Source organism: Salmo trutta, chromosome 9 (assembly GCF_901001165.1).
Source record: "Salmo trutta chromosome 9, fSalTru1.1, whole genome shotgun sequence".
Classification (NCBI taxonomy): domain Eukaryota; kingdom Metazoa; phylum Chordata; class Actinopteri; order Salmoniformes; family Salmonidae; genus Salmo; species Salmo trutta.
The window spans coordinates 35,564,461-35,585,816 of record NC_042965.1 but is presented as its reverse complement, the minus strand read 5'-3'; the positions used below and the strand labels follow the sequence as shown (position 1 = coordinate 35,585,816).

At 44.5% G+C, this 21,356-nt stretch overlaps 1 protein-coding gene across 5 annotated transcripts in view; it reads left to right on the top strand.

The window, feature by feature from the left end:
- The window catches only part of LOC115200469 (ATP-binding cassette sub-family A member 2), a 147,978-nt gene that overhangs the window by 90,697 nt on the left and 35,925 nt on the right, over positions 1–21,356 (top strand). For all 5 annotated transcript variants that reach the window (XR_003879523.1, XM_029763568.1, XM_029763569.1 and 2 more), the window contains 2 exons: positions 16,079–16,193; positions 16,742–16,932. Coding sequence is in view for 4 of the 5 variants with exons in the window: in XM_029763568.1 (XP_029619428.1) it covers positions 16,079–16,193; positions 16,742–16,932 (306 nt within the window). In the remaining variant the exon portion in view is untranslated. The remainder of the gene's footprint in view (positions 1–16,078; positions 16,194–16,741; positions 16,933–21,356) is intronic.

Sequence of the window (21,356 nt, the reverse complement as noted above, 5' to 3'; positions counted from 1 at the left end):
CTGTATCTATTCTTTACTCTGATCAGCTCTCTATCTCTCTCAGACCCTGACTCTCATTCAGTAACACCTGACTCTCAACCTGACTCTCAGACCCTGACTCTCATTTATGGCCATATCCTAACTTAAGATGCATGTGCACTGTTATGAATAACATTCAACTTGAGATATGTTTTTACATTCAGCATCACTCCGTCAAGAGAAATATAGTATTATTTTTAACAGAGATATCTACATATGTTGTTATGTATACCTGGAAATAATCAGAATTCATGTAAACATTGCAGTTTTGAAAACATAGCTTGTCCCCCCAAAAATGGTATCTTGACACAACTTACCCCAGGTACGGGGTAAGTTGAGCACGGGACAGGGTAAGTTAAGCCGCCTACACATTTCTGTACTGAATGAAATATTACCACTACCCTTTTAAAACCATGTCTATCTTTATTTCCCAAACACAATTCAACACAATCATAACCACTTTTAGTCTTTTAATCATTTTAAGCATATTTTACACTTTTAACATAGACCAGGCCCGTTGATGCCCCATATCCCGGTGATAATGCCTTGCATTACGCCTGTGAAGAAAACACTTCCATTTGCTCAACTTGACATTGGCTCATCCATTGTCTCAACTTACCCCAAGGAAAACATTTTGACTACACTGTAAACAAAATATCTAGCTATTTCAACTAAATGTTATTAAGTAACTGGTTACACAGCCTTTTTTTTGTTTACTCAACCTTTCGGCAAAAGTATTACCTGAACTTAACATTTTGAGTTGGCCCAAACTTAGCTCCAACATGAGAAAACGTAGGCACAAATTCTGTAAACTTCAAATAATGTGTTTGCTCAAATTGTCTCATATGTTCATTCAACTAGAAAATATGATTACTTTCCTAAAAAAAAGTATGTGAAACTAGTTACACACACAGTGCTTTTAACATACAATGTTTTTAATGTACATATTTGACACACATTGACATACATGCATGTTCATTTATATTATACAGTAATTCATATTTACTCACCTGGGATTTAATCTCATAACCTCTTGGTGCAAAGCATTTTAATCATCCTGATACGCTACCATGTCTGTGTCAATAACTGATTTCACCTGTATTACTACTTTGGTGGAAATTCACCACTAAGGACTCAAACTCAATGTAAATGAATCAATCTTTATTATCACGGCCAGAGAGGTTCACTAACTCAATACAAGCCTGATGAAACTGAAAATGGCTGTTCCCTTTTCAGTCCATTTATACTGCTACACAAACAAGTCATATAAGCATGGTTGGTTCCTGCATGAGACTAACTGATATCACACCAGGCTTCTTAACTTGAAACTGAGATATTGTATCACTATTTCTAGTTCCCAGAGTAATGTTCTGGTTGTACTGTCAAATTACTTATCAGTGATAGTGTGGTTTACTCCTTTGTGTAGTCAATCCATCACTCGCATGAACCCAACTAAGACAGGTTATTACAAAGCAGCATTATGCTAAACATACGATCTGATACACACCGAGAACATTTACATCACACTCCTTTTATCACCCTGTGATAACTATTGTTACATTTTAAGGGAAGCATTAGATTATGGCTTAAACTATCAAAGGACGTTCTATCAAAATACTTCTATTAAAAGTAGGCGAAATCAACACATAAAACCAGACACTGTATTCGTTCAAACCCTTCATTCTGGGTTGTACAATCCGACTAGTAACTGATGCTTATTCCATAGCCCTTACACTTGTAAAACCATTGCAGTAGAATGGTTTAACTTAAGACCTTCGCTTCATACAGTTACACACATGCTTCATTACACAATTTAATGTATGTCAATTCTATCATCATAAGCAGGGGGGAGAACATGGTCATGCTCTTCATGGACTTCAGTGAGTTCCTTATAGTCCTCATTATCTTCATCATTCTCATCAGCAAATTGTATTTATTTTAGCCCAATCAAACTAACAGTCTCTCCTGCAGATGCAGTGGACATAATAGTTGCTGAGACCTGTGAGACAAAAGAGCACAGTGCCTCAAGCAGTTTCTGCTATGTAATCTGCTAAATAGGTGACATTCATAGACGAGTCAGGAACAAAGGTGCAGCACTCATCTCCAATGACTGCACACATTCCTCCCTGACTTCCTCATAGGTAGTCTAGAGCTTCATGATTTTGTAAGGCCAATTTTAGAAGTGCTACCATTTCAGTACTGAGGGCCTTAAGGGCTTTTGACGTAGCATTAGCCACTCCATAATTAGGGAGCATTACACCAGTAAATTGTGACAGGGCAGTTTGAATATGAGTAATCCCTGCCAGCAAGCACTGCTGCAGGGGGACAATATCCCTGGAAATGAATTATAAGTCATCTGGCACTGCTCTCATAGCAGGAACAACGAACCCAATAGTACACACTACCCCCAAATGCCTTCCCTGTGGCTCAGTTGGTAGAGCATGGTGTTTGCAACGCCAGCATGGTGTGTGCAACGCGAGGGTTGTGGGTTTGATTCCCACGGGGGGCCAGTACAAAAAAAAATTCATGAAATGAAAAATGAAATGTATGTATTCACTACTGTAAGTCGCTCTGGATAAGAGTGTCTGCTAAATGACTAAAATATAAATGTAATCTGGTAGTACATAATATGCACTGTTCCCACATAACCAACAGGTCCCATTAGGGGCTGATTGACTTGTTTCTAAGCTTATATGAAGCACTGAGAGTACCACACTTACATTTGAGAGTCTGCCCATCTGCAAATTCTAAACTGCCAGTGATCAATTTGATTCTCCATCAGAGTCCATTGTACAATTGCACACATTTTCACCTAGGTAGACAGACCCATTACCCTGTATACACCAGGCTGCAGTCAATGAGCATTCTATTGGGATGGGTGTGGGACAGATTTTATTTTCACAAGGTCTTCTATAAATACCTATCCAAGCTTGGTTATAAAAAGCAAAATAAGGTCCGGTCGTCAAGGAGGGGAATTGTAAACCTCTGTGCTGGGAGCATGGAAAAGTCTAATTTACACCGGCTGGGACACCCAGTAAAGGGAGCCCATCACCTACCCCCTGTGGGACTAGCTCACAGACCCAACAGGAAGTGCTTGGGGAGAGTCCATTCGCCACCATCTGTGCTGTGGAAAGGAATGAGTTCATAGTGTCTTTGAAGTCTTGTTTTCCTCTCACAACCTTACCAGCTTCTTCTGTGCCTCTACTCCGGTCCCGTTGGCTGGGGACGGTCCCTGGATCCTTCTAGGTCATTACTGGCCAGCAGGAGGCAGACGACGGTCTCCACTATCACGGTGACACCAATCCAGAAACAGGTCCTTTCGCATTCACCGATCCTCCTCACCATTCTGATTTCCTGGTTCTGGCAACTTCCTGCAGCGGGACTTGTGTGTCCACGTATCTCGTTCTGACAGCCGAGGATTTGGTCAGGAGCACCTGGTATGGTCCCTTTCCCCTGGGGTCTTTCCAACTTTTTCTTTTTCTTTGACCACAATGAAATGCCCTGGTTTCACGTTGTGGTGAGCAACACCAGCAAGGTTCGGCCTTCACTTGTGAGAAGAGAGTATTAAGAACACTGTTAAGAGATACACAATAAGCCACCAGGTACTCCTCCATTCCTTGAAGGGTTAACCTATTTTGGGGGAAAGGATTGTTAGTCATTCTCATGGGGCGTCCAGTTAGTACCTTGTGTGGGGAGAGACCAGTCAGTGTGAGACCTACCTCTCATGCTCATCCGTGCCAAAGGGAGTACTTTTACCCAGGTCAGACTCGTTTCTGCCATGAGTTTGGTCAGTTTGTTGGCTAGCGTTTGGTCATCAAATCAAATCAAATGTTATTTGTCACATGAAATGCTTACTTACAAGCCCTTAACTTCTCTAGGGTAGGGGGCAGTATTTTGACGTCCGGATGAAAGGCGTGCCCAAATTAAACTGCCTGCTACTCAGGCCCAGAAAGTAGTATATGCATATTATTAGTAGATTTTGATAGAAAACACTCTGAAGTTTCTAAAACTGTTTGAATAATGTCTGTGAGTATAACAGAACTCATATGGAAGTGGGAAATCTGAGGCTTGTAGTTTTTCAAGTGAATCCCTATCCAATTTGTAGTGTTAACGGGGTCATGTTGAACTTCCTAAGGCTTCCACTAGATGTCAACAGTCTTTAGAATGTTGTTTCATGCTTCTACTGTGAATATGGAGCGAACAAGAGGGCCTGGAAGTTGATGACTGAGAAAATGACATGAGCTCAGAGGCGCGCACTCACGTGAGCGTTAGCTGTGTTCCTTTTCTTTTCTGAAGACAGGTTGGAATATTACTGAAGATTTATGTTAAAAACGTCCTAAAGATTGATGCTATACATCGTTTGACATATTTCTACGAACGTAAATATAACTTTTTTTTACTTTTCGTCGTGACATTTGCGTGCGCTTCCTGCATTTGGAGTAGTGGACTGAACGCGCGAACAAAAGGAGGTATTTGGACATAAATTATGGACTTTATCGAACAAAACAAACATTTATTTTGGACCTGGGATCCCTGGGAGTGCATTCTGATGAAGATCATCAAAGGTAAGTGAATATTTATAATATTATTTCAGAGTTTTGTTGACTCCACAAAATGACGGGTTTGGTTTCGTGTCTGAACGCTGTACTCAGATTATTGCAAAATTTGCTTTCACCGTAAAGCTTTTTTGAAATCTGACACAGCTGTTGCATTAAGGAGAAGTTTATCTATAATTCTTTAAATAACTGTTGAATATTTTATCAACGTTTATGATGAGTATTTCTGTAAATTGATGTGCTCATTCACCGGAAGTTTTGGGAGGCAAAACATTTCTGAACATTACACGCCAATGTAAAATGTTTTTTTTTATATAAATATGAACTTTATTGAGCAAAACATACATGTATTGTGTAACATGAAGTCCTATGAGTGCCATCTGATGAAGATCATCAAAGGTTAGTGATTCATTTTTGCTGTATTTCTGGTTTTTGTGACGCCTTTCCTTGCTTGGAAAATGACTGTGTGGTTTTTCTTGTTTAGGTGCTGTCCTAACATAATCTAATGTTATGCTTTCGCCATCAAGCCTTTTTGAAATTGGACAATGTGGTTGGATTAACGAGAAGTGTATCTTTAAAATGGGATATAATAGTTGTATGTTTGAGAAATTTGAATTATGAGATTTTTGTTGTTTTGAATTTGCCGCCCTGCTATTTCACTGGCTATTAGCGTCCCACATACCCCAGAGAGGTTTTTAACCAACAATGCAGTTTTAAGAAAATACCAACAACTAAAAAGTAAGAGATAAGAATAACAAATAATTAAAGAGCAGCAGTAAAAACCAATAGTGGGGCTATATCCATGGCGTGTTGTACAGCATCCCCTGACTGTGGGTGGTAGGCACAGTGCGCTCTCAAGTCAATTTGCAATGCTTCTGATTAGGACTGAACAATCTTGTTTACGAAATGTCTACCGACAGCCCCCACCTTGGAATGATGTCTCGCAGGAGAGCTTTGGCCACATTACATGTTGTGGCTCTTCGACACGGGAATGCCGCAACACACTTGGAAAACATATCAACAATAAACAAACAATATTTGTTTCCTTCACATGGGGTTAATTCAATGAAGTCCATCATCAAATGCTCAAAAAGTCCTTCTGGCCATGGGTGAGATGTGGGGGTTATAGAAATACCACGTCCTACACTGTTAGTCAAACAAATATATATATTTTTCACAAAACTTTTCAACAAACACAGTACTCCAGTATTTATTTACAAGATCTACCATCCCTCTTTTTGATACATGGTCTTGACCGTGTGATAACTTTATGAGGAATTAGGAAAGTACAAACGGGCATGTCTGGTTTGCTAAAATTATCCTGCCACACTCCCGAGGTGTCCATATGTCAATGTCCAGTCCACCTACGTTTTTCTGATGCATCAACCATTGCCTGCAAAGCAACAATATCATTTACAGAGAAATGGTTAGTGAAAAACAGGAACTGAAAAGGTGGGAAAGAAAAGAGGAAGCAGCTAGTTTCGCTGCACAGTCTGATTTTAAGCATTCCCTTGAGAAATGCTATCTTTACCGCTGGTATGAGCCTGACACTTCACCACAGCAACAGAGGATGGTAACAATTTTGCTTTTAGCAACTGTCCATGAGCAATTGTTTTAACAGAAGAGGTTAGAAACCCATAATCCCAAAATCGTGCACCACCCTAAAAGCATACCTACTGTCAGTGTAATTGTTTACTGCTTTATCCTTTGCCAATGTGCATGCTCGTGTTAAGCCAAAAAGTTATGCTGCTTGTGCAGACAGGTGTTGTGGGAGTGCACTTTCCACAGTCTCTAAAGCGGTGACAACAGCACTTCCCATTTCCTTGCCAGATCACACAATCAGTTGCTTCCATGACACCTTTCATCCAAGGCCCAGTGTCTTTCATCTTCATGTCTTTGGTTTTTGATAGATTGCAGTGGGGGACTGCACCATTCACATCATACAGTTCTCTCTGTGCACCTGTGAGGAGGACTGCTGCTGTGGTTAATGATTCACCATAGTACATGCCCTCAATTCTCAGTTCCATTTTTTTCTGGGGACTTTGTCCAGCGTATATCATAGCCTTGTTCTACTTCAATGGAGGGAACTGCTGTTGTGTAGTGAAGGTGTTTTGGAACCTCCCAGTCTTCCTGATTTTGGGATATAAGAGACATCCCTCTGAGTTCTCCTTCCATGTCTGCATCTTCTAAATGCCAGGCATAGTAGGAATGTGCCATACATAGGAAAATTCCACTTGTTGTTGATTGAATGGAGACACCCTCTGGGTCACAGAAGATGTGAATATTAATTTTGCACATGAGGTCTCTTCCCAATAGGTCTCTTCCCAATTATTGGGCATGATGATGAACACAAGAATCGATGTCTCTATTTCCCAGTTTCCCATGCGACTGGGAGGGGGTATGTGAGGGGTTCAATAGAGGGGATGCCTGACGCACCGACAGTTTTGTCACACCCTAATCTGTTTCACCTGTCCTTGTGCTTGTCTCCACCCCCTCCAGTTGTCACCCATCTTCCCCGTTATCCCCTGTGTATTTATACCTGTGTTTTCTGTCTGTCTGTGCCAGTTTGTCTTGTTTGCCAAGTCAACCAGCATTTTTCTTCTAGCTCCTGTTTTTTTCCAGTCTCTGTTTTACTCTTCCTCCTGGTTCTGACCCTTGCCTGTCCTGACTCTGAGCCTGCCTGACCATTCTGCCTGCCCTTGACCTCGAGCCTGCCTGCTGCCCTGTACCATTTTGGACTCTGACCTGGTTATGAACTCTTGCCTGTCCCTGACCTGCCTTTTGTCTACCCCTTGGACTATAATAAATATCAGAGCTCAAACCATCGGCCCCCTGTGTCTGCATCTGGGTATCGCCTTATAATACGAACTGGCCATGACTGACCCTTCAGACTTGGACCAGCTCTGTCACGCTGTCTCCCTGCAGGGAGCTACCATTAAGAAACAGGAGAAGCTACTTCAGCACCTGATGGAGGTGTTCCGATCTCTGGCGGAACGTCATGACCAGGGGATCAAGGCGTTAACGGAGCAATTCCGGGAATTAGCTCGCAGACAGCACGCCACATCTGAGACCTCCCAGCCACTCAGTAACTTCCCTTCTATGCTGGTGATCCTGGAACCTGCCTGCATTTCTTTCCCAGTGCTCCCTCATTTTTGAGCTTCAGCCATCTTCATTCCCTTCGGATCGATCGAAGATAGCGTATCTAATTACGCTAATGTCCGGAATGGCACTCTCCTGGGCGACGGCTGTTTGGGAGCAACAATCCGCCGTTTGCCATAACCTGGAAGATTTCATGGCTGAGGTGAGGAAGGTATTCATTTCTCTGGTGTCTGAGAGAGAGGTGGCCCGAAAACTATTGAAGGTACATCAGAACTCCCATAGTGTGGCAGACTACGAGGTAGATTTTCACACATTTGCCGCCGAGAGTGCCTGGTTCCGGAGGCTCTGTTAGATATCTTCCTTCATGGACTATCGTGGGAAATAAAAGATGAGCTGGCAGCTCGGGAGTTACCATTGGACCTCGATTCCCTCATCGCCCTTTCAATTAGGATTGAACGCCGGAGAGAGAGGAGTTTGGATCTCGGGAACATTCTTCCATCTGCTGCTACTTGCTCACCTCCGAAGGAATCCGTATATCCCCGAAGTGTGCATTTCTGTGAAGAACCGAAGCCACCCGAGTTCCCTTGAGAATCATCGGCGACGGGTGAGTTTGATACTCCTGAGCCTTTGTAACTGGGCAGAGCTAGATTATCTCCTAGGGAATGTTCACGTAGGGTGAACTCCAACTGTTGTCTGTACTGTGGGGCTGCGGGACATCATATAGCCACCTGCCCTGTTAAGAGACCTATTTCTTTAGTAGGTACAAGTACTCTGGTGAGCCAGACTGGGAATTCTCTAATTCCCATCACCCGTACTCCTCTTTTTGTGATACTGCTGTGGGGAGACCAATCTAAGTCTCTCCGGGTGCTCATTGACTCTGGGGCAGATTAAAGTTTTATGGATGCTACCCTAGTTTCTGAATTAGGTATCCCCACTCAACTCTTCTCTGTTTCCATGGACACTAGAGCACTGGACGGCCGCTCCATTGGAAGAGTTACCCACAGCACTGTTTCCGTTAATCTGCGCGTTTCAGGAAATCACAGTGAGTCAATACAGCTTCTCCTCATTAATTCCCCCCATGTTCCTGTTGTTTTGGGATTTTATTGGCTCCAGAAACACAACTCTGTTATTGACTGGACCACGAGTTCAATCCTGGGTTGGAGCCCGTTCTGTTATTCCCATTGCCTTAAAGCGGCGCAGCCTTCCCCGAGATGTCCTCCTCAGGGCTTAAGTAAGGCCTCGGATTTCTCTGTTGTTCCCGCAGAGTACCATGACCTCCTGGAGGTCTTCAGCAAGGAACGGGCTACTTCTCTTCCCCCGAATCGTCCCTACGATTGTGCCATTGACCTTATCCCAGGCACCACATCACCTCGTGGTCTGCTATATTCCCCATCCGGCCTGGAGACCAAGGCCGTGGAGAAGTATATTGAGGACTCTTTGGCTGCTGGAAGCATTCGTCCTTCTGCTTCCCCTGCCGGTGCAGGGTTTTTCTTTGTGGAAAAGAAGGACAAAACCCTGCGTCCGTGCATTGACTACAAGAATCGTTATCCCCTACCATTCCTCTCCTGGGCTTTTGAACCTCTCCAGGGGACTACCATCCTTTCCAAGCGGGACCTTTGGAATGCCTACCACCTGGTTTGGATACGTGAAGGAGATGAGTGGAAGATCGCTTTCAACACTGCCTGTGGACAATATGAGTACCTGGTCATGCCGTTTGGTCTCACTAACACCCCCGCTGTCTTCCAGGCCCTGGTAAACGATGTGCTCTGGGACATGTTAAATAATTTCGTGTTCATCTACCTTGATGATAGCCTGTTTTTTTACCTTTCTGCCCAAGAACACGTCCTCCATGTTCGACAAGTCCTTCAGCGCCTATTTGTGAAAGCGGAGAAGTGCGAGTTCCACCATTCTACAATCTCCTTTCTGGGATATGTCATCGCTGAAGGAAATGTCCAGGTGAAAGCAGTAGTGGATTGGCCCCAACCTACATCCGGGGTGCATCTACAATGTTTCCTGGGGTTTGCCGATTTCTACCGCCATTTCATTCGAGGTACAGCACCCTGGTGGCCCCCCTCTCTGCACTCACCTCTCCCAAGGTACCGTTCATCTGGTCCCCAGCTGTTGACAGAGCCTTTGTGGACCTGAAGCATCGGTTCACAACAGCCCCCATCCTCGTCCATCTGGACCCGTCCCGTCAGTTTGTGGTTGAGGTCGATGCTTCTGACGTTGAAGTGGGGGCTATCCTGTCCCAGCTGTATACCCAGAACCAAAAGCGCATCTGGGTCTCGCCTTGTGTCATTATAAGTTTGCATTGTTCTTTTCGAAGGAATGAGTTTCAGGGCTGATTTTTTTCAGGTCAGAGACTGCTGCATCAGTGTCTTCTAGGAATGGATTTTTTTCTTCCAGTATCTCATTTACATTTACATTACATTACATTTACGTCATTTAGCAGACGCTCTTATCCAGAGCGACTTACAAATTGGTGCATTCACCTTATGATATCCAGTGGAACAACCACTTTACAATAGTACATCTATATCTTTTTTTGGGGGGGGGGTGGGTAGAAGGATTACTTTATCCTATCCCAGGTATTCCTTAAAGAGGTGGGGTTTCAGGTGTCTCCGGAAGGTGGTGATTGACTCCGCTGTCCTGGCGTTGTGAGGGAGCTTGTTCCACCATTGGGGGCCAGAGCAGCGAACAGTTTTGACTGGGCTGAGCGGGAACTGTGCTTCCGCAGAGGTAGGGAGGCGAGCAGGCCAGAGGTTTGATGAACGCAGTGCCCTTCTTTGGGTGTAGGGACTGATCAGAGCCTGAAGGTACGGAGGTGCCGTTCCCCTCACAGCTCCGTAGGCAAGCACCATGGTCTTGTAGCAGATGCAAGCTTCAACTGGAAGCCAGTGGAGTGTGCGGAGGAGCGGGGTGACGTGCGAGAACTTGGGAAGGTTGAACACCAGACGGGCTGCGGTGTTCTGGATGAGTTGTAAGGGTTTAATGGCACAGGCAGGGAGCCCCGCCAGCAGCGAGTTGCAGTAATCCAGACGGGAGATGACAAGTGCCTGGATTAGGACCTGCGCCGCTTCCTGTGTAAGGCAGGGTCGTACTCTGCGAATGTTGTAGAGCATGAACCTACAGGATCGGGTTACCGCCTTGATGTTAGTGGAGAACGACAGGGTGTTGTCCAGGGTCACGCCAAGGCTCTTAACACTCTGGGAGGAGGACACAAGGGAGTTGTCAACCGTGATGGCGAATTCATGGAACGGGCAGTCCTTCCCCGGGAGGAGGAGCAGCTCCGTCTTGCCGAGGTTCAGCTTGAGGTGGTGATCCGTCATCCACACTGATATGTCTGCCAGACATCTCAACGTGAATCAGTGAATTTTCAGTTGAGAGAGTAGTTAATTGTAACATCTGTAGGGGTGTTTCTTCTTCTTCATCTTTTGTTTCCGCCTCATCCTATTGTCCACCTCCTAAAGAGTAATTTACCCTCACGTTTCTGCGAGGTCCATTCCACTCCTTTCTGTCTTCATTTTCTTAGCAGTCTTTGGCAAAATGTCCTGGTTTATCACAGTTATAACACTTCTAACCGTTTCTTTCCGGGGGTCCAGAGTTTGCACCTCTCCCCGTCTTCTCTCTCGTCCCCCACCTGTTCCTCTTCCTCAACTTCTTCCTTGACCTCCGGCTCCACTGTAGAACATCAACATCAGCTGCAATTTAGCCCAAGCTTTTGTAGTCTTGGCTTTTATCTGTCTTTCTGTGTGGTTTATATGTGGTTTCACATCAGCCAGTGTCTTTGTTTCCCATTCTATACAGGTGGTGGTTACAGCTGTTTTTAGGTCTTGGCGTAAACCAGTGACACCAGCATGACACAGCAGACTGGTATATGATTCCTGGTCAGAGGCAAGGAATATTTTTTCCATCCACTCTTGGTCATCTTTAACGGTCTCATCAGTTTTCATTGTTGTAGAGTGGATTTTCTGCCAGACTGTGTGTTCTGATTTTCACACCCATCTCTTGCTGCGTTGCTGTCCTAGTCTCCTTTGCACTGGATCCACTTGAATTTCAGACAGTGGCAGAGTATTTCTTCAATTTCTCTGGTTGTTGGATTGTACATTGTTATTATAGCTCGCACTTCTTCAAATTTCACTGCATCTTTAGCAGGATCATTGACATCTTTTACTGTTGCCTCGATTTCATCCACATCCCATAGTATTTCCACTGTTATGGGTGCTCCTTCCTGTAGGTTGGGGTATTGTATGTGGGGTATATTGAATACTCTTGTGTGGCTGGTGAAAGGGGTGGCACGGGGGTCAGTGGTCGTCCATCATGGTTTAAATAATCTCCAAATCGTACAGGTGGATTTCTGTGTCGCTGTGGCCTTGCAAGATCCAATCCAATAAATGAGCAATTATGCTTGCCTGGAGTTCCCAAAATGTGTCTGTGGAGTGGTTTGAGGTGACTGGTAGGGTGGTGGTACTTGATCTTGTCCCCCTATGGCCTTGGAGCTGTGGTTGGGGTTGCAGTAAGGGCTGTGCCCCCAATGGGGCTGTTGGAAATGCTGAATACAGGCTGTTCTCTTTTTTCTTTGCTTGTGTCCTTCTCTCACTTTTTTTCTGTTTCCTTTCCTTTGTCTACTTCCTTCACCATTAACTTCTATGGGCTAGGTGGGACGCTAGCGTGAAATATCAGGGCGGAAAATTCAAAAAGAACAAAATGTCATAATTCAGCTTTCTCAAACATACAACTATTTTACACCATTTTAAAGATAAACTTCTCCTTAATCTAACCACATTGTCGGATTTCGAAAAGGCTTTACAGTGAAAGCAAAACATTAGATTATGTTAGGAGAGTACATAGACAAAAATAATCACACAGCCATTTTCCAAGCAAGGACATGTGTCAATAAAACCCAAAACACAGCTAAATGAAGCACTAACCTTTGACGATCTTCGTCAGATGACACTCCTAGGACATTATGTTACACAATACATGTATGTTGTGTTCGATAAAGTTCATATTTATATCCAAAAACAGCATTTTACAATGGTGCATGATGTTCAGAAAATGTATTCCCACCAAAACGCCCGGTGAATGTGCACATCAATTTTCAAAAAATACTCATCATAAACGTTGACAAAATACATAACAATTATTTTAAGAATTATAGATGGACTACTCCTGGATGCAACCGCTGTGTCAGATTTTAAAATAGCTTTACGGAGAAAGCAGATTTTTCAAAATTCTGAGTACATAGCTCAGCCATCACGGTGAGCTATTCAGACACCCACCAAGTTCAGGGCAACCTAAACTCAGAATTAGTATTAGAAATATTATTTTACCTTTGCTGATCTTCGTCAGAATGCACTCCCAGGACTGCTACTTCTACAAGAAATGTTGTTTTTGTTCGAAATAATCCATATTTATGTACAAATACCTCCGTTTTGTTCGTGCGTACAGATCACTTATCCAAAGGCATAACGTGCGAGCGCGGAACGAGAGACGAAAAGTCAAAATGTTCCATTACCGTACTTAGAAGCATGTGAAACGCTGTTTAAATTCAATCTTTATGGTATTTTTAACGTAAAATTGCGATAATATTCCAACCGGACAATAGCATATTCATTCAAGAAGAAAAAGAATGAGGGGCGCGCTAATGTGACTGCGCATATCCAATTCGTTTGTTGCCAGGCAGACCACTCAGTAACTGAGCTCCTATTATCTGCCCAGTGACAGGAGAATGCTCAAACCACTTTCTGAAGGCTTTAGACAGCCAATGGAAGCCTTAGGAAGTGCAATGTCCCCCACAGACACTGTAGCTTCGATAGAGAATCAAAAGAAGAACTACAATTCTCAGACTTTTCTCTTCCTGCTTGGATTCTTCTCAGCTTTTTGCCTGCCATATGAATTCTGTTATACTCACAGACACCATTCAAACAATTCTAGAAACTTCAGAGTATTTTCTATCCAAATCTACTAATAATATGCATATTCTAGTTTCTGGGCCAGAGTAGTAACCTGTTTAAATTGGGTACGGTTTTCATCCGGCCGTCAAAATACTGCCCACTAGCCCAGACAAGTTAATCCTTTCCTTTGTCTACTTGCTTCACCATTAATACTTTCACTGTTTTGCCCTTCACTAGGTCTGCTTCTCTATCCCACTTGTGGAAATCATCCCATTTAACTTTATTTTTCTGTATCTCTTCTCTTTCTCTTCCAACTTTTCTCTGGCTTCTACAAGTCTCTCTGTACTGAGGGTCCCATCTAAAGTGAATGCTATATTTGTCCATTTAGTCCATTTAACTGTTTGTTCAAACACCCCACTCCAAAATATTCTGACTCATCATTTTGTCAGGGCCCCGAAGTTCACATTATTGGTCAATATCAATGTTGTATTTTGTGTCTTTGTAATTACATTCTTTCTTTTATTATACAGGGGTTTAGATATATATTCTTCACAAACTCCTTCACACTCGTGTTCTATTCATGCAACATATTCGGTAATTGTAATATCTTCACACCTCACATCACACAGATTCCCTACATCACGTCATCAATCGAAGTCCACACAGAACTTTCTTAGGTGTTCACATCCACACCACCAGCAACGATCAGCACTGCGCAATCAGCCTGAGAGGCACCAATGATCATGTTTTTGCTCAAACTTTTTAATGGTTCTCTCAATGCCTCACTACCGGTAAATCAGATGGCCGGCAGTGGTGGACAGAAGCCCTATATAACGTTATAAACGAGGTTCACCGAACCTTCGCCTAGTTTTTTCTTAGAACTTGGATCCCTTCTTAAACACCATTACTTCATTTAAATTGACTTACTGAAATCAGTTGAGTTGCCCTTCTAGGTTCTGTGGATGTTGTGTTTCCTCCCACAGTGGAGGTCTGGTCCAGGTGGGTCCTCATGCTCTTTGGTGAGATGGGAATTTCCCTCTTATGCCTTCTGAAGAATGCGCCACCGGTGTTCCCTCTCAGACCTTCACTGATGGATCACATCAAAGATCAAACATCCTGTTTCGTGACCCCAGAATTGTTGTGGAAATTCACCACTAAGGACTCAAACTCAAAGTAAATGAGTCAATCTTTATTATCACGGCCAGAGAGGTTCACTAACTCAATACAAGCCTGATGAAACTCTGAAAATGGCTGTTCCCTTTTCAGTCCATTTATACTGCTACACAAACAAGTCATATAGGCATGGTTGGTTCCTGCATGAGACTGACTGATATCACACCAGGCTTCTTACCTTGAAACTGAGATATTGTATCACTCCTTCTAGTTCCCAGAGCAATGTTCTGGGTGTACTGCCAAATTGCTTATCAGTGATAGACTCCTTTGTGTAGTCAATCCATCACTCGCATGAACCCAACTAAGACAGGTTATTACAAAGCAGCATTATACTAAACATACGATCTGATACACACAGAGAAAATTTCAATCACACTACAATTTGAACTTCAAAGTGAATCTCAGCATTTTTAAAAGTACAATCAAGAAAAACAGTTTTATTTATCATAGTGATTAAGGAGTAACATTAAAACAGAGTAATTAATATGCCCCACCAACATTAGACAAGTATACAGAAAAACTTAACGTTGCGTTGTTAAATAAGTGAATCAAATTAATGATGAGAGAATAGTCAGATTAACTGATGATTGACACAGCCATGGTGGTGTAGCAGGCAGTTTGGCATGCCATGAATCCAAGAGGTTGTGAGTTCAAATCCCAGGTGAGGACACGATGAAGAATAATTACTCTATAAATGAACATGCACAAAGTAATCATATGTGTCAAATATGTAAGTTAAAAGCACTGTGTGTGTATCCAGTTGCACGGTCCTCTATTAGTTAAAATGGCAAATAGGTTGGTAGTATTGTTGAATAAACATATGAGAAAGTTGAGCAAACCCATCATTTTAAATTGACTGAATTTTTGCTCAAGTTGGACCTAAGTTTGGGCCAACTATTTTTTTGTTAAGGTAACACTTGGACCGAAAGGTTGAGTAAACTATAAAAAGGCTGTGGAACCAGTTACTTTATAATAATTAGTAATTAGGTGTTTTTTGACAGTGTATATTAGCCCCCAAAGCTACAAGGATGTACTTTCATGCTAGGTTTAGGACCTCCTATTGAATCTTATAGAGACCCCAACTGATGTATAGAACAATCTTAAAAGTATCTACTTTGATTTAGATACAAGCATCATGAAACCTCTAACACAAAAATGATGACCTCTTCCTAAATATTTGGTCAAATTCTACATTTTCTGTATGGTTTCCTAGAAACAAGGGGTGGTTCAACTGACCCCACTCTCCCCTATGGTTTCATTCCTTTGGTAGTATTTTTTTCTCCCTCCTTTAACCTATGCTTTGTCATTAACAAACTTCCTGTCATGGGTCCACAGCTTCCTGTTTGTGATCGAGCACATGATGCCTCTGTGCATGGTGATCTCCTGGGTGTACTCTGTAGCCATGATGATCCAACACATTGTGGCTGAGAAGGAGCACAGGCTCAAAGAGGTGAGCTCCTTACCTGTCTACCTGTGGTGGCTGTTGGCACTATAAATTAGAGAACAGGCTCATAATAATGGCTGAAATTGAATTAATTGCACAGTATCACAGACATCAAACACACATGTTTAACACCGTTCCATTTACTCCATTCCAATAGTATGATCCGTTATTCCTTCACCAACCCCCACTGCTGTCTACACTAGGACCTCAGAGTCCTGTCCTGTGTCTGTCTTGTCTGTGACACTGGAGCAGCATCACTAATGCCATCTTCTCTCTGCTATCTCTTTGGCAACCTGTAGCAGGATGGTGACACTCATATTTACTACCACTGTTCTGCCCCCTGTTGGAAAAATACTGATTTCAATCAAATAAAATTCTCAAACTTGAAATTTGTACGATATGTTTTTCTGAATATTTAGAGTATTTACATAATTTGATTATTTTGTTTGATATGTGGTTTGAAATCACATTCTCATTCATATAAGTGCATGTAAGACTGTAATAAAGAAGATTCACCTCTTCTGGTAACCTGTGTACTCCCTGCCTGCCTGCAGGTGATGAAGATGATGGGCCTGAACAATGCGGTCCACTGGGTGGCCTGGTTCATCACTGGCTTCGTCCAGCTGTCCATCTCCGTGACCGCCCTGACGGCCATCTTGAAGTACGGCAAAGTGCTCCTCCACAGTGACATCTTCATCATCTGGCTCTTCCTCTCCATCTACGCCATCGCAACGATCATGTTCTGGTAATGCTGACACTGCTACCGCTCTGATGTTAGTCTAGTAAAAAGCATGAGTGGACATACATCCAAAATAGTAGGAGAGGCCTATGCTGAGCTAGGATCTCAGTACAGAGCGGGCGGGGCTCCGTCGAGGGGGCCATCTTAACAAATCATTTGAAATATCAATAGCTGATATGGTCATAAACTCAAATTAGTCATCATCACATATTGAGCCAAGCAAGCCTACATACAGAGATATAGTGTTTTACTTTGCCTGACAATACTTTTTCCACATTTTGTTACGTTACAACCTTATTCTAAAATGGATTAAATAAAACATGTTGTAACGGTCGTTGTATGTAATGGACCAAGGTGCAGCGGGAAAATGTATACTCATCTTCTTATTTATTATAAAAGAAGGAAAAAACAAAAAGAAACACGTATACAAAAACGAACGACACTAAACAGTCCCGGCAGGTGCTACATACACTAAACAGGAAATGACTACCCACAGTTCCCATTACCAAAACACCCCTATACATAGAACCTTCAATCAGAGGCAACGAGGAACAGCTGCCTCCAATTGAAGGCCAAATCAATAAACTAAACATAGAACTAGAAAGACTAGACTAGAACATAGAAATATACTAACATAGAACATAAACCAAAACCCCGGAACACTCTAATCAAACACCCCTTTACAAAACACATAGCCCAACAAACCCCGAAACACTCTAAACAAATACCCCCTGCCACGTCCTGACCAAACTAATATAACAAATAACCCCTTTACTGGTCAGGACGTGACAGTACACCCCCCCCCCCCCAAAGATGCATACCCCGGATGCACCTCACACAAAAAACACAAAAATAACCCCCCAAAAAATAAAAACAATAATCCCAACTAAAGGGAGGGAAGGGAGGGTGGCCACCGTCACCGACGGTTCTTGTGCTACACCCCCCTCCCCAACCCACCTACTATGGAGTTGGCTCAGGCTCCGGCCTTACTCCCCAACCTAACCTGTCCATTCCCACTAAATATTTATTAATTGTTACCCTTCCCGAAGTCTCTGGGCTATGGCGCATCGCTGAAGACTTCGGGCTGATGTGCGATGCTGGAGACCTCGGGCTGAAGGGCAACTCTGGCTGCGCCGATTCCGGACTGTAGGGCGACTCTGGCTGCGTCGATTCCGGACTGTGGGCCGTCTCACTCGGCTCCGGACTGTGGACCGTCTCTCTCGGCTCCGGACTGTGGGCCGTCTCTCTCGGCTCCGGACTGTGGGCCGTCTCTCTCGGCTCCGGACTGTGGGCCGTCTCTCTCGGCTCCGGACTGTGGGCCGTCTCTCTACGGGGCATTGTAGCTGGACACTCTGGATGGGGCACTGTCGCTGGAAGCTCTGAACGGGGCACTGTTGCCGGAAGCTCTGGACAAGGCACTGTTGCCGGAAGCTCTGGACGAGGCACTGTTGCCGGAAGCTCTGGACGAGGCACTGTTGCCGGAAGCTCTGGACGGGGACTGCGCACTGAAGGCCTGATGCGTGGGGCTGGCTTAGGACGCGCCAGACTAAGGACACGCACAACAGGGCTAGTGCGAGGAGCAGGAGCAGGACGAGCTGGACTGGGCTGACGTACTAGAGGCCTGGTGCATGGTGCTGGCTTTGGACACGCCAGACTGGAGACACGCACCTCAGGGCTAGTGCGAGGAGCGGGAACTGGATACACCGGGCCATGGGTAAGCACTGGAGGTCTGGAGCGCACCTCCTGCACAACCCGTCCTGGCTGGATGGTAATAGCAGCCCTGCACGAGCGGAGTGCTGGCACAGGGCGAACTGGGCTGGGCAGAGGCCTGATGGTTGCCGTGCGTAGAGCAGGCGTAGGGTAGCCTGGGCCTAGGAGGTGCACCGGTGGCCAGATGCGCTGCGCAGGCATCCTCCTTCCAGGCTGGATGCCCACTCTAGCACGGCACTTGCGAGGGGCTGGGATCACTCGCACCGGACTGTGCGTGCGCATGGGCGAGATCGTGCGCACTTCCGCATACTCCGGCACTCTTCACTCCATACACTCCCCATAATAAGCACGGGAAGTTGGCTTAGGGCTCACCCTTGGCCCAGCCAAACTACCCGTGTGCCACCCAAAAAAAGTTTCTTGGGGGTGCCTCTCGTGCCTCCCAATCGGCGCGTTTAAAGCTTCATACCGGCGCTGCTCCGCCTTGGCTGCCTCTATCTCCTCCGGTGGGCGACGGTATTCACCAGCCTGGTGCCATGGTCCAGCTCCGTCCAGAATCTCCTCCCATGTCCACGATTCCCTGTAGTCCACATAATTCCTCTCCAGCTCCTTACCCCGCTGCTTGGTCCGTTTGTGGTGGGTAGTTCTGTAATGGTCGTCGTATGTAATGGACCAAGGTGCAGCGGGAAAATGTATACTCATCTTCTTATTTATTATAAAAGAAGGAAAAAACTAAAAGAAACACGTATACAAAAACGAACGACACTAAACAGTCCCGTCAGGTGCTACATACGCTAAACAGGAAATAACTACCCACAATTCCCATTACCAAAACACCCCTATACATAGGACCTTCAATCAGAGGCAACGAGTAACAGCTGCCTCCAATTGAAGGCCAAATCAATAAACTAAACATAGAACTAGAAAGACTAGACTAGAACTTTGTAATATACTAACATAGAACACAAAACAAAACCCCGGAACACTCTAATCAAACACCACTCCACAAAACACATAGCCCAACAAACCCCGAAACACTCTAAACAAATACCCCCTGCCATGTCCTGACCAAACTAATATAACAAATAACCCCTTTACTGGTCAGGACGTGACACGTGTTCCTCATCAATCTACACACAATACCCCATAATGACGAAGCAAAAACGTGTTTTAGAAAAAACTGAAATACCTTATTTACATAAGTATTCAGACCCTTTGCTATGAGACTTGAAATTGAGCTCAGGTGCATCCTCTTTCCATTGATGTTTCTACAATTTGATTGGAGTCCACCTGTGGTAAATTCAATTGACTGGACATGATTTGGAAAGGCACACACAAAAAAAAGTCTCGTACTTGACAGTGCATGTCAAAGCAAAAACCAAGCCATGAGGTCGAAGGAATCGTCTGTAGCGCTCCGAGACAGGATTGTGTCTAGGAACAGGTCTGGGGAAGGGTACCAAAAAAGGTCTGCAGCATTGAAGGTCCCCAAGAACACAGTGGCCTCCATCATTCTTAAATGGACGAAGTTTAGAACCACCAAGACTCTTCCTAGAGCTGGCCACCCGGCCAAACTGAGCAATCGGGGGAGAAGTGCCTTGGTCAGGGAGGTGACCAATAACCAGATGGTCACTCTGACAGCACTCCAGAGTTCCTCTGTGGAGATGGGAGAAACTTCCAGAAGGACAACCATTTCTGCAGTACTCCATCAATCAGGCCTTTATTGTAGAGTGGCCAGACGGAAGCCACTCCTCAGTAAAAGGCACATGACAGCCACTTGGAGTTGGTCGAAAGGCACCTAAAGGACTCTCAGTTTCTCCCATTCTTCTCTGCAGATCCTATCAAGCTCTGTCAGGTTGGATGGGGAGCATTGCACAGCTATTTTCAGGTCTCTATTTTCAGGTCTCTCTCTCTCTCTCTCTCGATCGTGTTCAAGTCCGGGATCTGGCTGGGACACTCAAGAACATTCAGAGACTTGTCCTGAAGCCACTCCTGCGTTGTCTTGGCTGTGTGCTTAGGGTCGTGGTCCTGTTGGAAGGGGAACCTTCGTCCCAGTCTGAGGTTCTGAGCGCTCTGGTTTTCATGAAGGATCTCTCTGTACTTTGGTCCATTCATCTTTCCCTCCGTCCTGACTAGTCTCCCAGTCCCCGGCGCGGAAAAACATCCCTACAGCATGATTCTGCCACCACCATGCTTCGCCGTAGGGATGGTGCCAGGTTTCCTCCAGATGTGACGCCTGGCATTCAGGCAATAGAGTTCAAAATTGGTTTCATCAGACCAGAGAATCTGAGTTTATGTGCCTTTTGGCAAACTGCAAGTGGCTGTCATGTGCCTTTTACTGAGGAGTGGCATTCGTCTTGCTACTCTATCATAAAGGCTTGATTGGTCGAGTGCTTCAGACATGGTTGTCCTTCTGAAAGGTTCTCCCATCTCCACAGAGGAACTCTGGAGCTCTGTCAGAGTGGCCTTCGGGTTCTTGGCCACCTCCCTGACCAAGGCCTTTCTCCCTCGATTGCTCAGTTTGCCGGGCGGCCAGCTCTAGGAAGGGTCTCGATTGTTACAAACTTCTTCCATTTAAAAATGATGGAGGCCACTGTTTTCTTGGGGACCTTCAATGCAGCAGACATGTTTTGGTACATTTTTTGACTCAGAGCTCTACGGACATTCTTTCGAATGTCATGCAATCTCTATAGACAAACATTGGCAGTAGAATGGCCTTACTGAAG